The sequence below is a fragment of the Musa acuminata genome, chromosome BXJ2-1, assembly GCF_036884655.1.
Source record: "Musa acuminata AAA Group cultivar baxijiao chromosome BXJ2-1, Cavendish_Baxijiao_AAA, whole genome shotgun sequence".
In the NCBI taxonomy this organism is placed as follows: Eukaryota; Viridiplantae; Streptophyta; class Magnoliopsida; order Zingiberales; family Musaceae; genus Musa; species Musa acuminata.
This window is the reverse complement of record NC_088338.1, coordinates 10,785,236-10,805,652: the sequence shown is the minus strand read 5'-3', so window position 1 is coordinate 10,805,652 and position 20,417 is coordinate 10,785,236. Positions and strand designations below refer to the sequence as shown.

The 20,417-nt window shown below is 37.8% G+C and overlaps 3 protein-coding genes across 3 annotated transcripts; 1 reads left to right on the top strand and 2 right to left on the bottom strand.

Annotated features, from left to right (window-relative positions):
- Positions 1-2,076: 2,076 nt before the first annotated feature.
- Positions 2,077-2,900, top strand: LOC135598896 (uncharacterized). The gene has a single exon (XM_065093354.1). The coding sequence runs from the start codon at positions 2,186-2,188 to the stop codon at positions 2,738-2,740; it is 555 nt and encodes a 184-aa protein (XP_064949426.1). The 5' UTR covers positions 2,077-2,185; the 3' UTR covers positions 2,741-2,900.
- A 197-nt stretch (positions 2,901-3,097) lies between these two features.
- On the bottom strand, positions 3,098-4,000 carry LOC135598895 (uncharacterized). Its single transcript, XM_065093353.1, has one exon. The coding sequence runs from the start codon at positions 3,857-3,859 to the stop codon at positions 3,305-3,307; it is 555 nt and encodes a 184-aa protein (XP_064949425.1). The 5' UTR covers positions 3,860-4,000; the 3' UTR covers positions 3,098-3,304.
- A 5,088-nt stretch (positions 4,001-9,088) lies between these two features.
- LOC103996892 (uncharacterized) lies at positions 9,089-11,983 on the bottom strand. Its single transcript, XM_009417947.3, has 3 exons — positions 11,709-11,983; positions 10,946-11,355; positions 9,089-10,382 (listed from the first exon to the last, which is right to left on the bottom strand). The coding sequence occupies exons 1-3, from the start codon at positions 11,766-11,768 to the stop codon at positions 9,257-9,259; spliced, it is 1,596 nt and encodes a 531-aa protein (XP_009416222.2). The 5' UTR covers positions 11,769-11,983; the 3' UTR covers positions 9,089-9,256.
- Positions 11,984-20,417: the final 8,434 nt, after the last annotated feature.

Genomic DNA, 20,417 nt, shown 5'->3' with positions numbered 1-20,417 from the left:
AATGAATTTGAAAGTTTTAATAGAAATAATGGGATTTTATATCAATTCACCGTGCTATACACACCTCAACAAAATAGTGTCTCAAAAAGAAAAAATAAGACTATACTTAATATGATCCGATGCATGTTAAAGGGAAAAAAAAATCCTAAAGAATTTTGAGGAGATGCTATTACTTATGCAGTTTATTTACTTAACAGATTTCCTACAAGGCAAATAATAATTTTACACTAGAAGAAGTATGGAGCTTGCAAAAACCAAGAGTAGATCATTTAAGAATTTTTGGAAGTGTTGCATTTGTCAAGATACTTGAAGAAAAGAGAACAAAACTGGAGGATAAAAGTAAAAAAGAATTTTACTAGATTATGCAGAGAATTTCAATGATTATAAACTCTATAATCCTTCCACAAACAAAGTTGTGATGTCAAGAGATGTTGAGTTTTGATGAGCAACTGATTTGGAACTGAAAAAACGATGAGTAATATAAGAAAGTTATAGCTTTAGAAGACTATGATATAATACAAGTAAACACTAAAGTGGCTTTGCCGGAATCATCACCTAGATCAACTAGTTCACATAATTTAGAAAGTCTGATTATAAAAAAGATAAGATCGATTTAGGAGCTATATGATTTGACTTGAATGATTGATATTAACAATGATGAATTTTTTTTATTTTATCTTTTTACACGATATGATTTATTAATCTTTAAGAAACTTGTAGAAAAAAAAAATGACGACAAGTATGAATGAGAAGATTCATGCTATTAATAAAAATGATACATAAGAGCTTACTACACTTCTAGAAGATCACCAAATGATCGACGTTAAGTGGATCTTTAAAATAAAAAAGAAATACAAAAGGCGAGGTGGAGAAATATAATGCCCGATTGGTTGTAAAAGGATACAAACAACAAAATAGGATCGACTATGAAGAAGTATTTAAACCGGTTGCTCGATTGGAGATAGTAAGATTACTTATCTCTTTAGCAGTTTAAATGAAATAAATTTTTTTATAAATTAATATCAAATCAATATTATAAAAAGGTTGGATGTCAAATTAGCATTACAAATGGAACAAGTTTAAATAGGAGAATGTTAGAATTAAACTCGTTCAAGTATTATAAATAGGTTAATTTGATGAAAAAAATAAATTAAATGTCAAAGGAGAAGTTGACTATTAGTTTTTGAAGGGATTTCTCGAAAGATAATGATTATTTGGGGACTATATAAATCCCGTATGTTATGTTAGATCATGAAACATATAGAGTTTCTAAAATTATAAAAATAATTTAAGAAAAATATAGAAAATTTAACCTTGTCATACTCTTTATTTGTTTAATAACTCTATTTTTTTCTTCCTAGTTTAACAATTAAGAATCGAGAGAAAATGATACGAGAAGTCACATGTCGTGGGGCTCAAAACGTCGGTGGGTTTGCGTGTAGGACGAGCTCTTTTGTCGGTGTCGACTCCAAGCAAGCAGGTTACGAGCATTTCATTCGGCCAAGAGAGCACACAATGATCACAATCGGAAACACACACCCTCTCCTTTTCTTCTTGGTTAAGTAAAGGAAATTAAGAGAAGCAGCTTTTTTTCTGTGTGCTATGCCATCATATGTACGATTGGAGATTTATGTCGATAATTATTCCAATATTAGGAGTTTCCTACAGCAAATTCCGCCGAGGATCGGTGACATGACATGTGGTTTTTCTCAGAACAAGCTAAGAGATTCTTGCCGATCAAAGTTAAGCTTTAGACTATGAGAAGAAATGTAAGGATAAATAGGGTTTGATCCTAAAATATTTCTTTCTATTACCCGTCGAATACTTCACATTCAAGTTTGCTAACGTTGAAAGAATAATAAATAATTCGATGAAATGGGAACAATCTTTGCCTTACACGCCACAATTTTTTTGTCTCCTCATCATTCATAATACTTGTATTCACGCGATGTGGCGGCTCACCGCGTGACCAACGAGACAAACCGTGTATTGAAGTGAACGAAGCCTCCCACCGGTCTCTTCCTCCATAGATCTCCAACAACACCCTCTCTCTCTGTATAAATATATCCCACGCACACCATCTTACTCTTCAACAAAAGCAACTCCCCGACGCTTCTCTTCCATATCAGCAAACGACATCGCCGGTCTCTTCCTTGCTGTTCTTCTGAGCACTTGCTATAAGGCCATGGCTAAGAAGAAAGCGGCGTTGCCCGGTCGCGCATGGAGGCTGTTGCGCATGGCGCTTCTGTGGGCGCGAAAGGGCGGTGTGTTCAAGCGCGGCATCTTCGTCGACCTCCGCATCGTCCCCGGCTACCTCAAGAGCCTCAAACCCGGCGGCCGTGGCTCTGACAGGCTTCACTTCGGGGAGCGCGAGTTCTCCTTCGAGGAGACGCCGGCTTTCCGCTTCAAGACGCCTTCCGTGCGGCTTCTCCGCATCCCCTGCATCACTCCGGCCGGGGACTTGGATACGGAGGACGACGATCTTGTCTTCGCCAAGCTTGACAGGAATAGTTACTTACCGGATAAGCATGAGACGAAGGAGGCGAGCGAGATCGGCTGCGAGGATGACGACGACGACAATGCGGCACGGGAATGCGAGGATCACGCGGGGATGGAGGAAGAAGATGAGATCGACAGGAAGGCGGAGCAGTTCATAGCAAAGTTTTACGAGCAGATGAAGATGCAGCGGCAGATCTCATGGCTTCAGTACAATGAGATGCTCCTCAGAGGCGTGAATTGATTGATTTGCTTGGCTCGGAGTCACCATACATCATATATCCTGTTTGATTTATTTTGTGTTTGCTGGTGGATCTTTTCGTTGCGGCGTCGGTGTAAATAATAAGAAGCGGGATTTGGTTATATTCTTTTTGTTTATCTGAATAAAAGACTTCATTCTTTTTTATTGTGTCATTTCTGCGGAGCTAATTGGGATTGTGACCAATATATGTTCCCTAAAGAAGAGCAAAGTAAAGTGTTGTAATATATTGTGAAAGAGATAAAACTGAGGTAATAATATTTATAAAACTTGATTTCGAACGAAGTAAAATTGGATGATAATATGTTTTGTTGGTGAGTGAAACAATGGATTGAGATAAAATTAAAAGAATGAAATGTTTATTCAAAAACATAAAATTAAATCATGCTTCATGAACTTGCAGTAGACCTGTCAAAAGCTCTCCTACATATATCTATATGAAAGCTCTTAATATCTACACCGACGCCGCAACGAAAAGATCCACCAGCAAACACAAAACAAATCAAACAGGATATATGATGTATGAAGACTCTGAGCCAAGCAAATCAATCAATTCACGCCTCGGAGGAGCATCTCGTTGTACTGAAGCCATGACATCTGCCGCTGCATCTTCATGTGCTCGTAGAACTTTGCTATGAACTGCTCCGCCTTCCTGTCGATCTCATCTTCTTCCTCCATCCCCGCGTGATCCTCGCATTCCCGTGCCGCATTGTCGTCGTCGTCATCCTCGCAGCCGATCTCGCTCGCCTCTTTCGCCTCATGCTTATCCGGTAAGTAACTATTCCTGTCAAGCTTGGCGAAGACGAGATCGTCGTCCTCCGTATCCAAGTCCCCGGCCGGAGTGATGCAGGGGATGCGGAGAAGCCGCACGGAAGGCGTCTTGAAGCGGAAAGCCGGTGTCTCCTCGAAGGAGAACTCGCGCTCCCCGAAGTGAAGCCTGTCAGAGCCACGGCCGCCGGGTTTGAGGCTCTTCAGGTATCCGGGGACGATGCGGAGGTCGACGAAAATGCCGCGCTTGAACACGCCGCCCTTGCGCGCCCACAGAAGCGCCATGCGCAACAGCCTCCATGCGCGACCGGGCAACGCCGCTTTCTTCTTAGCCATCGTTTTACAGTTGTTGCAGTAGTTTAGAAGAAGATCAAAGAAGAGATTGGTGTTGTCGTTGATGATTTGGAAGAGAGAGAGAGAGAGAGAGAGAGAGAGAGAGAGAGAGATCTAGTCTGGCTTTGGTGAAGAGTAAGGTGGAGCGGGTGGTGTTTCTATATGTAGGGAAGCTGATCAATGGAGACGCAGACGCTCCAGAATCATAGAAGTGGGAAAGAAATGGAATGGGATGCTTCCTATATTACATCATACACGGTTTGTTTTGTTGTCCACGCGGTGGACGACCACATGAATTGCGCACACATTTCCTTACAGAGACAGCATATATGCATTTTTTTTTGGCTCTAAGCTGAAAGCTTAGTCCTTTAGAACATCCACAACAATCCATCCCATCGGTGACTAAAGCAGTGTGATCCGCGAAGCATAGTTGCTAATATGAGATGAATGCAATTGGATGGAGCTCGTACAGCAATGCCAGTCTAAGTAGAAGGCCAGCAACCATTAGTACTGACAAATCTCCGAAATATGAGCTTGCCCAGAAAAGGAGTAGAATGACACCGCCGTACACGGAGCTCGTGCCCACCAACTGCTCGATGTATTGACAGCTACGGAAACCGCCGGATTTGGCGCATTCCTACGTCGAATGACACCCCAAACGTCACATTACGCTGCTCCAACGCTGCTTCGCCCGCGGTTGCTGTCCTTGACCTACCATGCGTTGGCAAGCTCACGACTTTTGGGAGCCGCACCCACCATGTCCGGTTTGTAGAGACGTTGATAGCTGTAGTGCATGCCACTCTATCTACCAATTCCATTAGCTGTTTCTTGTCCTCATGCAACAAACTCGTTGTTTTTGTATTGACTGCGATGATGATGGAGTTGTATGCCTCGATAGAGTGGAAATGACTTGATGGAAACGGCACACATAAACAATTGTATATTGATGCTGACTTCTCCTTTTATATCCTTAATCAATTGTATATTGATTTATTTCTTTCATGGTTGATATATATTTTTGACCGAGAGCAGAATAAAGCCTCGTCCTCCCATATGATCACTTCCAAGTGAAAAAAACAAATCATTTATGCTACAATAGTAAAAGAAAAATATCACATGTATGATAGATAGTAAATAAGATCAAGTTTGCGAGATTGTCTCAAAAGTTACACTTAGCTCATTAAAAAAAAAAACTCATAAAATAACAAACTGAAAATTTTGAGATACTAACATGAAATTTGATTATTTTGGATGATAAATAAATATTGAACTTTGATCACCTCAATCACATTTAGTTCAGTTTTTACACTTGTCGATCGGAAAACCTAATCTGTTGTTGCTAAATGTGAGTGCAGTAAGGCTGTCTTGGATTTTACTTTTAATTGTAGCAAAGACTGCCCAACCTTAAGCTTCCATTGTTCATCCAAGCAATGAACAACACTGCAAGCCATATAAATGCTGACAACCAGAATCGATTAGACCTCCTAATAGAAACATAAATTAGCATCAAAAGATGCAGATTGTTTTACCTCAAGCTTCCTTTTTGCACTTTTTTTGTATGAGAAATAAATAGGGTATGACTAACTGGTGTAGATTTCTTGAGCTGTAGTATCAGATGCAAATACTTGGCCTTTATACCAATGAAGAAGAGAGATAGATTTAGGAACATTATAAACACTAGGTTAATAAACTACAATGCATTTGATCAGATATAGTCCCAATTAGCTGTTTTATTTATGGGATTTTCCTAATTCTAATAGTAGGAGACATATCCTTTTTCATATAGAATAAAAAGAGAGAATTCTAACTGAGTTAGGAGGAGAAATGTTTAGTCATTAGGAAACTAGTCTTAATTGATGCAGAATTGGAGGTAACCAAAAGAGAAATTATAAATAAAGATTCTTAACATGATCATTACCAAAATAAAAAAAATCGATCAGTCGAGGCTCGAATTCAACTCAACTTGATGGATGGTTCGTTTGAGATCATACACAATAATTTCATATCAATTTTAATATTTGAACAATGAGGATTATAAAGGGAATAAAATGTTGATGAATTTTGGATCACTGATAATTGATAACAGTGAGTTCGATATCCTGTCGAACAGTATGATCGAGTTCCTTGCAAGATGTTGTTGTTGTTGTCGTTTCAATGGTTATCGCAATCCTACCTCTAAATCTAGAGAGAGAGTTTGTTCTTCATCCACAAAAGTTTCAGCATAAGTAGTAGCTTTGATCACTATGCACGAAGGAGTGATAAGCATGAAGTACAAACACGTAATTGGAGTCTCATCTTTTCCAAGAAGATGAAACCAGATAGCTTCAGAGAAGAAGGACACAGCTAATGACGAGCATCATCAAGCAGACGGGAACGACGAGCCTGTTTCCATCATCACAGTACACATCATAGTCATCAGGGTTGAAGTCACCTGCGACCAACAAATAAACACTTGAGAGAGAGAGAGAGAGAGAGAGAGAGAGAGAGAGAGAGAGAGAGAGAGAGAATTCTCTTAACCAAGAGGATATATGGCGCTCGGTCCTGCAATTACACGGAGAGGAGACGGCACACCTGACTCGCCATAGGTCGTGGATAACCAAAGCGCAGCCAGGAAGAAGTAGCAGCAGCGCTTGAGAGGGATGAAGGCAGGCATTATTGTCATGCCTTCAAGCATGTAAGATTGAGGGATGGATACACAAGATCGAACAAGCTTCCTATTAAAGGCTCGTGAGGTACAAAAATGTCAACCATAAATCTACCTAATTCATTCTTTCATCAGTTTGATCTTTACATGCCTTTTGGTGAATAGTCCATCCACTCTTTTTTTATGGTCATTTTTCAAACTAGAAATGAGAAATTGATGAGAAGGAAAGTTGATGCGATGAAATAGATTCAAGAGAGATGAGACTGCTTTACCAATGTGATTCAGATAGGGTGGTTGGATGGTGTGTTTCTAGTTCTAGTTCATGAGATGGATAGGATTTGGTGGGGAAGACTGATGAACAACATTCTTGACTTAATAGAATTATTACAGCAGACACCATTACCCAAACCACCACAGTGTTTCTTTATAGATGATGGAGAAGCCTATCTCATCAAACCTAAATCCCACATCAAGCATGCCATGCATTTTGAAACTGGCCAATATCTTAATTAAAGTATCTGTTATATACACACAAGGGTAGATTGATAAAAAGCTATGGTAAAATACCCACCGGTACCAATAACCCTATAGATAAAGTACATTATATAGTCCGTTTTAGAGATTGACGACTTACTCATTCAGTGACTTTGGCATTGGACGTTCCCAAAATGGATTGAGTGAATTAGAGAATAGATAGATGTCTGTTGGAGACAGACGTCCGTTGGTATTTCGGCCTTCCTTCTCTTTTCAAGACCTATTCGAAAAAGAATTTAGTATCTCTTGATCGTGAATATCTGAATAGGACGAATTAACCTCTATAAATTTTATTCTCTATTCTTTTTTTAATAATAAGTGATGAATACGAGATCCAATTTCACAATATTATTATCTATAATCAAAGTTTTTATCAATTAAATTAGTTGTTATCTTCAGAAAAATATAAGAATAAAATTGTCAACCGTGACATTTAGTGAGTAGATCGAGTATACTATCACCAAACTAAACTATTTTTTTAGATATAAGAAATATCTAAAAAATAATATAAAGTACAAAAGTCAGTAATAAAAATAATATTTTATGATATAAGACCAATTAATAGAGAATTCTAATAGAGGATTAGTGACAACCTTTTATTCCTAGGATATGAGAATCAATTATCTTAATAGATGCATAAAATCGAAGGTAATATTATTGCCCTCTAGTGTAAAAATATATTGTACCTCACATGAATAAATTATCGATCTTTCATAATAAATCTATTCATTTTAAATATAAAAAAATATTACAAGAATCAGATACACCACAATCAACTAAAGTTTAGTTATAAATCTTACGGATTAAGATTTTATTCAGTAATATTTAAGCATCCATATTATAATCTCACCATAGATAAAACTTGGGCCTTTGACTCAATCCCGGTCACCAGCCCTATTTGCATTAGGATCTTATCGACTATAAATCGTAGTCAATAAAAGCACCAAAACTGCTGCTAGGAAGCCACTAAAGTTAGTAGGATTTGGTTGACCATGAAACCATGACACAGAGCCAATAGAGTTATTAGAATTCAAATACAGATCCGAGCTTAATTAAGTACACTTCCCCTCAAGTGCACCCCTCACCCATCGACACCTGCCAAATTGCACTCCCCCAAGTAAAAGAAACCCTCACAATGTCCACTTTTAGTCCTTTACGTTCTCTCTCTTAGCGCCCAAATTAATCTCAAGATTCATATGCTTTCACGCTCCCACATGCATCCCATCATCATCCCCACTCATTTGTTCTATTCTATTCTTGTCCCCGATAGTTCCAACTGCACCTACGTTCCCCCCAAAGCATCAGATCTATGACCGAGTCATCCTTCCCACTTCATTCTAAGCTTGGCGTTTTGGTGATCGGAAGATGTTCTTCCCTGTCATGAGATTACAATAATGCAGTCGCTATGTCACCTGTAAAGAGGAGAAGTCATATGCATGTATAGCCAGAGTGATAGATACATGAACTATTATTATTCAATGGGCATTTGGATCGGCCAAACGACATGCCTAACCTTGTGATCTGTCTCACCTTGAAAAGTACTGGTGGTGGGACTGCGTTCTTACTTGTTTGAAGTTTTCTTTAAAGTATTTCGCACGCAGCATTCGTAGAAAGGAGACTTCGATATGTTCATACGAGATTTCCTTCGAATGGATCATAAAAGTAATCAGACAGTTCCATAAAACCAAAAAATATTATATTATATTATACAAAGTTGTAGTAGTATGATATCGGTTTTCAGATCAATGATTATTATTATTATTATTATTGCTGCTGTTATCATATCTTATTAGCAGCATTCATGTGTCAAATCAATGTATTATATAGGGACTGTAAGCTATCAATGGGTACGCAAGAGATGCTTCCCAAACATGCATGGAGAATCTCAGCAATACTGACCTTTCCACTGGTCTTCCACGTCCATCGACAGCTGGCAGACATCTTAAAATACTCGGTGCAAGAATCACCACAATGTGTTGCTTGTTCGACACAGTGGACTGTGCACACTGTGATGTCCGACGATCCCTTGCCAGTCAAAAAGTATGATCCCGTGATAGGCAAGTCAAGGATTTGACCATTGAGCTTTCATGTGTTTGGATGAGGTTTCCCACTGTCTGACTCCTAAACAACACATTACGAACATAACAACAACCTATCATCGTTCAAAATTTGCTCTCTAAGTTCCAAAACACTGTACAAATCAACTTATACTCTTCATCGACTCACTTCACCGGAATTGCTCCATGGCAATGCATGCTTCCCGCCTCCGCCGTGTCGCGGCAAAACCGCCTTTGGAACACCCCCGCCGCAGCCACGGCCGCCTTATTTGGCACCTCTGACCCACCACCCGCCACCGTGGGAATTGATGCTGCAACTTGAGCTGCAGCCGCCACTGCCACAGCCACCTTCTCCTCGTTCATCACCGTCGCCTTAATCCTCGAGTACCCTTTCTGCAGCATCCGGTATAATACCATGGCCGACATCTTCGCCTGATCCCTCACGCCGTCCGGATCCCGGTGATCATCCGCGAACTCCAACCGGGCCACGAACGCCGTCGCCTTCTCCGGCTTATGTCTCAACGACAGAAGCAAGTACGCACGCTCCAACTCCGACCTCGTGCAGCCGTGACGGACTCCGATCAAAGCGTGGTAGTCCACGTCGATGCAGCCCCCCGCGGCCGCGACTTGGCACCGCAGCTGCTGAATTCGCGCGGCGAGCGCCCGGTGCTCGACGGGGATGTCGCGGTACCGGACGCCGTGGTGGGGACGCCACGGTGGGCCGGGAAGCTTGCCGTCGCGGAGGATGGAGTCGTAGAGAAGCTTCAGGTGGTCGAGGTCGCTGAGGCTGTCGGAGAGCGCGCCGACGGCCTCGAGGAGGTCGGCCCGGGCGCGAAGGGCCGGGACGCAGAAGGGCTCGACGGCGAGCGCGCGGTTGCAGTCGGCTATGGCCTCGGCGAGGCGGCCGGCAGCGCGGTGGGCAGAGGCGCGGCCGACGAAACAGCCAGCGGCGAACGCGGCGGGGACGCCCCGCCGGCCGTCGAGGACCTTGGAGAACAGACGGCTGGCTTCCGCCGGGACGCCGGCGTCCAGCGCGGCCACGGCGGCGGTGGTCCGGCGGAGAAGGAGCTTGATGTGCGAAAGGAGCTGGGAGGCGGATTCCAACTCGGTAGGCATCGGAGCAGCGCCGTTCCCTCCGGTAGAGGCGGTGGAGGAGACGAAGCTGTCGTCCGACCAACAGACGGACCGGCGTCGGGAGGCGGCGGCAGCGAGGCGGCGGCCGGCCTGGAGGAGCACCATGGCGTCCTCCAGCAGCCCGAGTCGGCAACAAGCGTGGCCGAGGACGAGGTACCTGAGACCAAGAACACAACGTAACAGTGAGGTAAGTTCACAGGCCGGTGACCCTATTGAATGGAGCAGCAAAAACAAACCGAAGTCGAATGCCTATGGTAAAGAAAGAGACAAAGTTGTTCGAGGAAACGTAAAGAGATGTCCTGCTTCATTTAAAGATCCTTTTGCCTTCCATTGCTTGAAACTTCGAGGAAAGGGGTTGGGTCGTATTCAGCTGCAACCAATGGAAGCTGTCTCAAAGACTCCATCAGAGTAACGAAAGAAAAGGAAGAGAGAGAGAGAGAGAGAAATTATGGAAAGTTGACCTAAACCACAGCAATAATGGCTGAAGGACTATGGTTGCAGTGCTTCTTGTTTTTGAGGGCCAAGAACCCCATGACTCTTGAATGAAGAACCAAAGAAACATGGAAAGAAGAGGGTTATGGTCTAATTTCTTTCTTTCAAGGGAAAGAGACAAATGCATTACTTGGGAAAGATGACTCCACAACTCTCTGAAACTACAAACCAATTACTTTATGGGATGTTTGAGGTTATTAGTGCATCTCATCATTGCGGTAAACGTACCTCCAATGGCCTTCGTCGCCGGAGCTCTTCGAAAGGCCCGCCAAAAACTTGCGCTTGAGATCCGAGACGGAGAAGCAGCGAAAGAAGAGGCCGCCGCCGGACCCCTCGCCGCCCGGAGAGAGCAGCTCACGGTTGAGGGGGGCGGAGACGGCGGAGCCGAGGGAAGTGGAGGAGTCGTTGTCGGCGGCGGCGGCGGCCATCTTGCAGCTCGGGATGTAATCTTGGAGCATGTCCGCCACCTCCCGGAAGCGGCGGAGGAAGAGGAGGGAGCGGGCCTTGAGCTCTAGCGCGGCCTCGTGGAGCGGGGAGACCACGAGGGCGGCGTCGAGGAGGCCCACGGCGGTGGAGACCTTGGGCAGCTCCCGCGTCGCGACGAGAGAGCGGGCGTCCCGGAGGTACTTGCGGACGAGCTGCGCAGGGTGGGAAAACCATTCAAAGATTAGATCTTGACGCATGGATCCTTCAGCAAAATGGCTTCCGAAACAGAGCACGAGGAACCGAAAACAGAAATGTAGGAGAATCTGCGAGGGTTCTACTGAGAGAAGAAGAGAAAGCAAGGGCCATGAACTCTTCAGTTCTCGTTTTCCTTTAGTCCTTTTTCTTCCAAGAGAAACTTACATCAGAGATGGAAACATGGACAAAGACCAGCAGGGAAGCGAAACCAATGCAAAACAGAGCAATAAATGCATTGCCCCTCGTCGAAGGAAATCGAACAGAGAAGACGCTTGAAAGGAGAGCACGGCCACCACCATCAGGTCTTTACCTTCCTGTTGCTCAGCCACCAGCGCGTCTTCTCCTCGGCCAGAGAAGACGAGGTCGCCATTATCCCCAGCGCATCAACTTTCCTCCCCCAAACTCTAGGCGACTCAAACACCGCCAAAACCCACTAAAGGCCTCACCTTTCCCTCGTCTGAGCTCGGAAGCCTCAAATGGCACCTCAAGTCGAAGAAATAGAGGAAAACAACGCCACCACCTCTCTCTCTCTCTCTCTCTCTCTGCCTTTCAAACCAAGCTTCGAGCCCTCACCCTCCTCGCTGGCAAATTATGACCTCTGTCTTCCCCCGCCGAACTCGAGAGACGGATTTATAGCAGCAAGAAATCTATGGAACAAAAACAAAAGCTGACACAGAAAAGAAAAAGATATATATATATATATATATATATATATATATATATATCTCTCTCTCTCTCTCTCTGGGGACACAGTCACCATAAGTACGTCACCGGCTCCACAGCAGGGTGGTGGTGACATGGTCGTGATAGGTATAACACCAGGTCACACTCTTCGGCCAGCTTGGGCAGGAAGCAGGCGGGCCCCACCTCGGGTCTTTAATGTTGTGGGGATTGGTTTGATTATACCGCGCGAGTGTTGATGGCGTAAATTAGCAAATTCCTCATATTCCAATATTATATTTATTTCATTCATGAAAGAAATTGATAAGGGATTGATGATCATTTTTAGATTCTCGTAGGGTATATGAAATGATTTGTGTGGGAAATTAAAAACTAATATTGTCCAAAGATTTGAGGGGTTGGAACGCTTGTTGGATATGATTTATTCGAACAAAAAATCTTAGTTATTAACCAAAGATTCGAAATGTGAGAATAAGAGAATGATAAGAGGAATATTTTTAGATTATGGAATACAGACTTGGTTGATTAGAATCGGTGTATTATTAGTAATCATATAAATATATATGAGGAAAATATTTTTATTTCATGTAAAAATATATAAGAATAAAGATGGAAGAATATATGCATTAGCTTTCATCCAAAAATTAATAATTTAAACTTTTAGATTATATTAGTATCTAATTTTATGTATGTTAAAACTTTTAGAAAAATATAACCTATTTTATCTGAGTTTTTGAATCATTTAGTGTCGCTAATATGATTATTGAAGTATAATTCTTTTTATCAATAAATAAATAAATACAAAATTTGATAAGATAATTGGTCTATTAATTTTGTTGGATCGGAACTATTAATCCAAAAAGCTTAAGTGGAAATTAATAATAGAACACTCCAATATAAATCATAATCATATGATTGATGTATTATTACCTTTGTAAAATATCTATAAATCACCCACAGGGCTAAATCAAAATCATTACATATGGTGGGCTCTAACTCATGTAATGTATGTTACTGTTCATGGACATCCTAAAACTAAGCTTAAAGGAATTAGCTAATGGCTAAGTATCCAACGTGTGAAACCCAGCCTTCTTGCCGAGGAAGGAGGAGCTGCCACTTCCATTTATTGAGCTACCGACTCCAGCTTGGACACTGAGTGAGTTGGCCTCATTTAATGAGGACTATGTATGGCTCCATCTAGAGAGAGACTCCACCTTCTCGAGCAAAACAAAGAGAGGAGGCGCATGAGGACATGTAACCTGCCCAACCAACCATGCATGGAAGGGAACCCTACCGTCACCAAATCCTTGGTCAGAGCGCCCATTGGACCCCATTGGGGCCTTCCTCCTCTTCTTAGGTAGCTACACTGAACGCAAAGGTGGCAATAATGGCCGTGCCCTACCTTCCCCGGCAGTGAGGACTTTCTCCCACAGACCCATCCCTGGTCTTCTGTGTCCTCCAATTAGATGCCATCCCCTGACGTTTGGATTCGGATGATCGAAGCTTACTTGCACGAATCATTTCTGGGAGCAGTAGGACTTTGACTTTCGAGGATGCTGGCATGCTGAGCCCATCCTTGTTTTCTTTCTTCTTTTACTCTGAGAGGTGATCAGAGTAGGAGACGAGAGGACATGGCGGACGACTTCTGTACGCTTCTCACGTGAGCTATCGTACCACACAGACAGTGGTGCGTCGAGAGTCCTCTCTCCCCATCTTTCTTCTCCCTCTAGATTGGGTGTGAGGAAGTAATTGACCAGTTGGTGAACCTATGATTTTTCTTATTTTTATTAAAAACATATATATATATATATATTAAAGAAATAAGAAATGATCACAAGGTGTTTGGTAGGTATCAAACGACTCCACCAACCCGGTAGATGCAGAACTAGCAACAATGTGAGAGAGAGAGAAAGAGAGAGAGATCCCATGAGGAAATCAACATCTTTCTCGAGGAGTTGCGGTCACTCGTCAGTCTAATTGCTGAACAGTAGTAATTGTCTCTTCTTCTCTATCAAACATTCTAAAACTTACCTTGTCACGTCCCACCAATATCATGTTCAATATCTATATTCTCATTGCATAGAAGATTCGTTGAGTCATATATGATGAGATCTAACGTTGTCTACTAAGAGTGATTAATATAAATATAAAAATTATAATCATATGTAAAAAAAATTAATGTGAAGAATTAAAATTAGATAATCATAAATTGAAGTTTAGATATAAAATATATTTCTATACCATTCAAAAAAATTATTTAATTTGTAAGCATATTCGTTATATGATCAATAAGCATACCATCATCTAATCCGAAGATTATAGTGATATCGATCTGTAAAGAAAATTAGATTTGTCTTTACCTCTCTTCCTATGATGAAATAGGGACTAAAGAAAGATTACAGAAAATTTATAATTATTGCCATGTATTGATTTCCTAAAAGATACTACTTGTAGATCATCTAAGATAAGTAATTAGGAGATTTTCTATTAAGAAATTATATCATAATTGTATTTCTTTTCTATTGATCGATAATGATATCCAAAATATAATCAGATATATAATATATCTTACCTCATTAAATAAAATCATATAATCTAACAATTAATATTATAGTGAAATAATAATTATCGTGATCCAAGCTCAAAATCCCTTAGATCAAATTTAAAAAATGAATGCTTAGAAGTTATTCTTTTAATTATTATCACTTTATATAAGACCAATACAAAATTCTCATTATTCATGTGTGAGGATAGTGACTCAATACAATATTTAAAGCCATACTATTTAATTAACATGAGATTATTTTAAAATTATAGAAAAATATTCATGTGTGAGAGGTGGATATCATGATTAGTTTTACATTGATATGGATTGAAAAAAAAATCAAATAATATATATTAGGACTGATCCATGTCCATTCACGAGGCCTCTCTACTACCTCCGTCGGAGCAACCACCTAGGTGCTAGTATACGAGCTAACCATGAGCTTGGAAGTGAGTTCACAATGATTCTTATGGTTGGTGAAACAACCCCATGAGCATGATGCCAACACAACATTATTTGGCTTCAATAGTAAAATTGATGATCCCTGGTGCTTCTTGCCCAAGGGCTTCTAGGAGAGGACCCAAAGCCTTAGATCTTGTGATCCCTCACTAGGCTCCTTATTGTCCTCGGCCATACCACTACCAAAAAATTTGTGATGCACTATGAATGGAACTTGGTGCTAGAGGGCCTCATGCATGACATGCCACTAATCAGGTTACCGCTCTACATAGAGCAGAGATGAATATGATGATGCTAGCAGAGGACACAAGTGTGATGCTACGATCGTAAATGGGCAAGGGTAGGCTAGTGCATTAAGAGGAGACAAGAGCCATTCCTCATCCTCTCCCAGCCAATGTTAGCATAAAATCTGTAATCATGCTATCTGTAATGCGGAAAAACTTTTATGCCAAAATTGAAATAAAATAAATTGGATCTAACAATATTACGATACATACCTTTCTTGTTGTTCAAAAGAATAAACCTTATCTGATCTATAAGCGCTTCATCTTCTCAATCTGTAAGGAGAACTAGATCCTTCTCCTCTCTTCCTATCTTTTCATAGGACCACCTAGATTGATGGATTTGGGGATTAGGGGAGAGGGAGATTGAGAGAAAAACCTTAATCTCTCAATTACTGAGATGCTACTCAGATGCCCACTTAGCCCCTAGAGGTCTTGTCTATTTATAGGTGAGAGCAGAGAGTCTAGGATAAGTTATTAGGAGAGTTCATCCCATCAAAGTTATCTCCTAAGGAATTCTACTTTAATATGGACTTCTTTTCTATTAGCCAATAACCATAATTAGACTCCAATCATATCTATAATATATCTTACTTAATTAAATAGGGTCACATAATCTAACATTCTCTCATTAATTAATAAGATACAAAAGGATTTAAAATCAAAATTAAATAAATAAAATTTATTTAAAAAATAATTTGACTAAATTAGATTATGAAATTTTAGAAAAACTATATACACGCGCATGAATTTTAGAAAATAAGCTAATAAGTCCAATAATAATAATACATTAAGTCTGACTAACAATATGAGTCATAGCGGTTGTATGCCATTAGTGTCATATTTCCTTCTATGTACCACAATACTGTTAGCCTTTCCTAATGCAGTCCAAAATGACCCTTATAATTTGTCTTATCAAGACAATCCTATCATCACATTCAACCATAATATGTACATACATAATTGTGAACATGATAGCAGAAATAAATAACTTTAAGTATATAAATAAAAATGTCAATTATAGTATCCACTCAAACATGCATCATCATATCCTTTATGGGTTGCTCACAAACCCAATCATAAGAACATATTCTTTCAAAATACTTTAGACTATAAGTCCTAAGTGAATAAATCAGCAATCAATATAGTGGAACTCAAGTAATTAATTGACATTAGATGTTTCTGGACTCATCTTCTCTAACCATTGAGTACTTTATACCATAATGCATATAAGTGCAATAGTACTTGTCATTCTTAGAGAAGAAAACTACTGCAATGTCATAAAATATCTTCAACGACTTGGTAATTGAGTCTAACTACACCAAGTCCTGAGATAAAAATTTTACAGTTAAAAATTTGATTAGTGGCCTCAAAGTATGCCACAAAATCAACTTCTATTATTAATAATAATAGATTGTCCCTCTAATTGACATACATATTAACCGTAAGGTGGACTTCCTATTATCAAGGTAATTTATATAATCAGCATATGAAAAATACCATTATTTCAAGCTGATATAATTTCATACGTGTGAGCATATAATCCTTTGTCCCTTCCGGATATCTTAATACTATCTCTGTAGTCCTTTAATTTTTTTACTTCTGGGTAACTCCAATATATACCCAATATTTTAACTATAAAAACTTATATCTTTACTAACACAAGCTTGAGCATAGACTTCCAACTGCGCATATACAAAGAATATCTTATTTATCTGATTCTTTTCAAGTCATTTTAAAATATTTACTATTGACTAAAACTTTACTTTTATGATTGACTTAACAAAGCTGTATATTAAAATATTTTCAAGACTCGATTGATATATCCTTTCTAAGACAATCTTCATAATCATTGAGGTCTATCCTTGAATTACTCAATTTTAATAATATAAGATGTCTCATTTATATCAACCATCTTAAAATTCTTAGTGACAAATTTCTTGATTTAGTATAATAAATTAAGATCATTATTGGTAAGGTAAAATATTATCTATATATAAGACCAATATAATAAACTTGCGATATAAAAACTGATTAATAGTATTTACCTTAAATCTAAAATAATGATATTAAGAACCTTTATATATCATTATCTTGAAGCTTGTTTAAGGTCATAAATGGATTCCTGAATTTGCATACCAAACTTTATATTTCTTTTATTTTCTTTGTAAATCATTTAAAATAACCCATATAAAATTAAATTTTTAAAAAATATTTTTATATCATTATGATATAACTCAAACTCATAATGAATCACTAATGTCATGATGATTCTTAACGAGTTCATTAAAAATCTTATTATGATCGATATATTCTTTATGAGTAAAACTTTTAATCACAAGTCTAACAATTACATCGTTCGACATTGTCCTTTGAGTCACATTTATATAATAGACTCTTTTACTATTATTGGACAATTCAATAAATTTATCAAATACCATTCTGGTTATTAATTTTAACTCTTCTTTTATTGCATCATATTACTTTTCAGAATCATTACTTTTCATGACGTATGACAACAATAAAGGATCCATTCTAATTCCTATATCATAATATAATTATTGTAGATATATAACATAATAACCATAAATGATATGATTCCTTCTCCTTTGAGATATTCTCAATGTTATCAATTATGTTACAAGACCATTAATAATGATATCAATATAATACGAGAATTTAGTAATGTTATTTTATTATTCATTTTTATCAAATCATTTAATGATTTGAGTAACAACAATCTCTCGAATAATAAAGGAGTATTAACTTGTATCTCCTTTATATCAAAATTAACTTTCGAGATTTTCACTCCCATTGATTTGCTATTTTATAGGAATTTTATGTTACCGGATTTAATTGTTCTCATACTATGATTAGAGTAATAAAATATGTACCCCTTTAAAATTTTTTGAATAAATAATAAAATATTTAGAAATAATTATTAAATCTAATTTTCTTTTATGTGAGTTGAAAATCCTTATCTCCATAGGATAATTTTAAACATATAAATATCTTAACTTAGGTTTCCTATCATTTTATAGCTTAAAAGAAGTCATGTAATTTACTTACTAGGAACACCATTCAAGATATACATAGTTGTCCTTGAAGCTTCTTCTCACATTGATTTGGGTACAAAAGAATAACTTATCATTGCTCTTAACCATATCTATAAGGTATGATGATATCTTTCAACAATCATATTCTGCTGTAACACATCTGGTAAATCATATACCTTATTTTTCTAAGAATCTAGCAAAAGAATTATAATTGGATTCATCATAAATATCCCTCATCAGATATGATGATATTGACTTTTCTATCTATTGTCTATCAACTTCATTTATACACACTTTAAACGATCATGAACTTTACATTAATTAGATGTATATAATCATATCTCAACAGATTATTTATATGATGATAAAATATCTTTCTTTAATGAGACAAAAGTATATAATGATAAACATAACCTCAAGGAGTTTATAAAACTACATTTCACTTCAATATTTAATTGTAGGATCATTGTAAACTTATGATTCATATTAGTTCTGTATAAACTATTATACAGAATTCAAAGGTTAATTTTATTGAATCATAGTAAGCTTACAACCACCAAAAGGGAAATATTATTATAACAATTATAGATAAAGAACTCAAATTCCCAGAATTATAAAAACACAACATGGATTCTCAAGATTTATCAAATTGAATCATCTTTAGATATAAGCGATAAATACAAACTAATATCGCTTTCACTTTAAGATGATTCCTTATAATGATAAATATCTCATTCTCTTTTAGTTTTATATCTCTTCATTTTTCTTTTTATTTTAATGAATATCTATTATTGGTAACAAGCATCAAATTAATCCATCAATAATATCTGTAATATTTGATTTGAACCATATAAAGGTTATATTTATACATTTTTCATTTCAAATCAAATCTTATAGTATATTTCTTCTCCACATAACATTATTTACTACAAAAGTAACACTTTATTATGAAGATATTTTTTTATAAGTTTATATAGTAATTATAAACTCAGGTGGACTTACGCTTCATCATTATTTTAGTGTTACCTACTCCTTAAATAGTACTCAAAATATTATGAGTCTTGAGCTTACAACTTTATCATTTATTTTGATGATATAATCTTGAATTCTTCAAATATTATCATTTTAAAATGTCAACTAATGACTTATTAGAAAATTTAAATTGATCCTTAAATATTCTCATGCGTTAGTTGTAAACTGTACTGAAGTTTAAGAATCATAAAATTGAGTCTTTCATACCTTTCTTAATCAGTCATCTCAATTATTTATTTCATAAAACTTTCGGTAATTAATATTATGTTATATTCAATTAATTTGATCAAGGTCTCACTCACTCAATACAACTTGTATATGCTCAAGTCATTTATTTCAGAAAGTATAGGGATATTTATAGAAATACAATAAAGGAAGTACCACTATAATAATATAACATTAATACTTTGAGTTTCCAAAATATGATAAACTATTGATATCATCTATATTTTACCTTTGGGTGAAATATTAACATATATAGTGTTCACTCAAGATCACTTATGGAGGACTTATACCATCTTTGTGGAATAGTATTGTTACCTTTGGGTATACAACCCTAAACTATAAGAATATCCAAAACAGTATCATCCTACCTTATCACATAATTATTTGAAATAGATTCTCCTTTGAGATTATCTAAATCTCATAATTATATGTGCCATCGTGCATATTATTTTATTTAATATTATTTAGGATGAATTCTATAATATATTTTATAGATTATTGGTCCAGGTCACTTTGGTGGCTGCAAGACCAATACAAAAAGATAAAATACAATCTAAAATATCTCATGAATGACATGAACTTTATTGTAATTCATATCCCATAAGCCTATCATCCCAGGCTACTTTGGTAGCTACCGATCAGATAAAACTTATGAAGATAAATTACAAATAATATTCACTAAATTTCTTTATCCTGATTCATACTACAATTGTAAATATTATTTTTATTTAATGTCATTT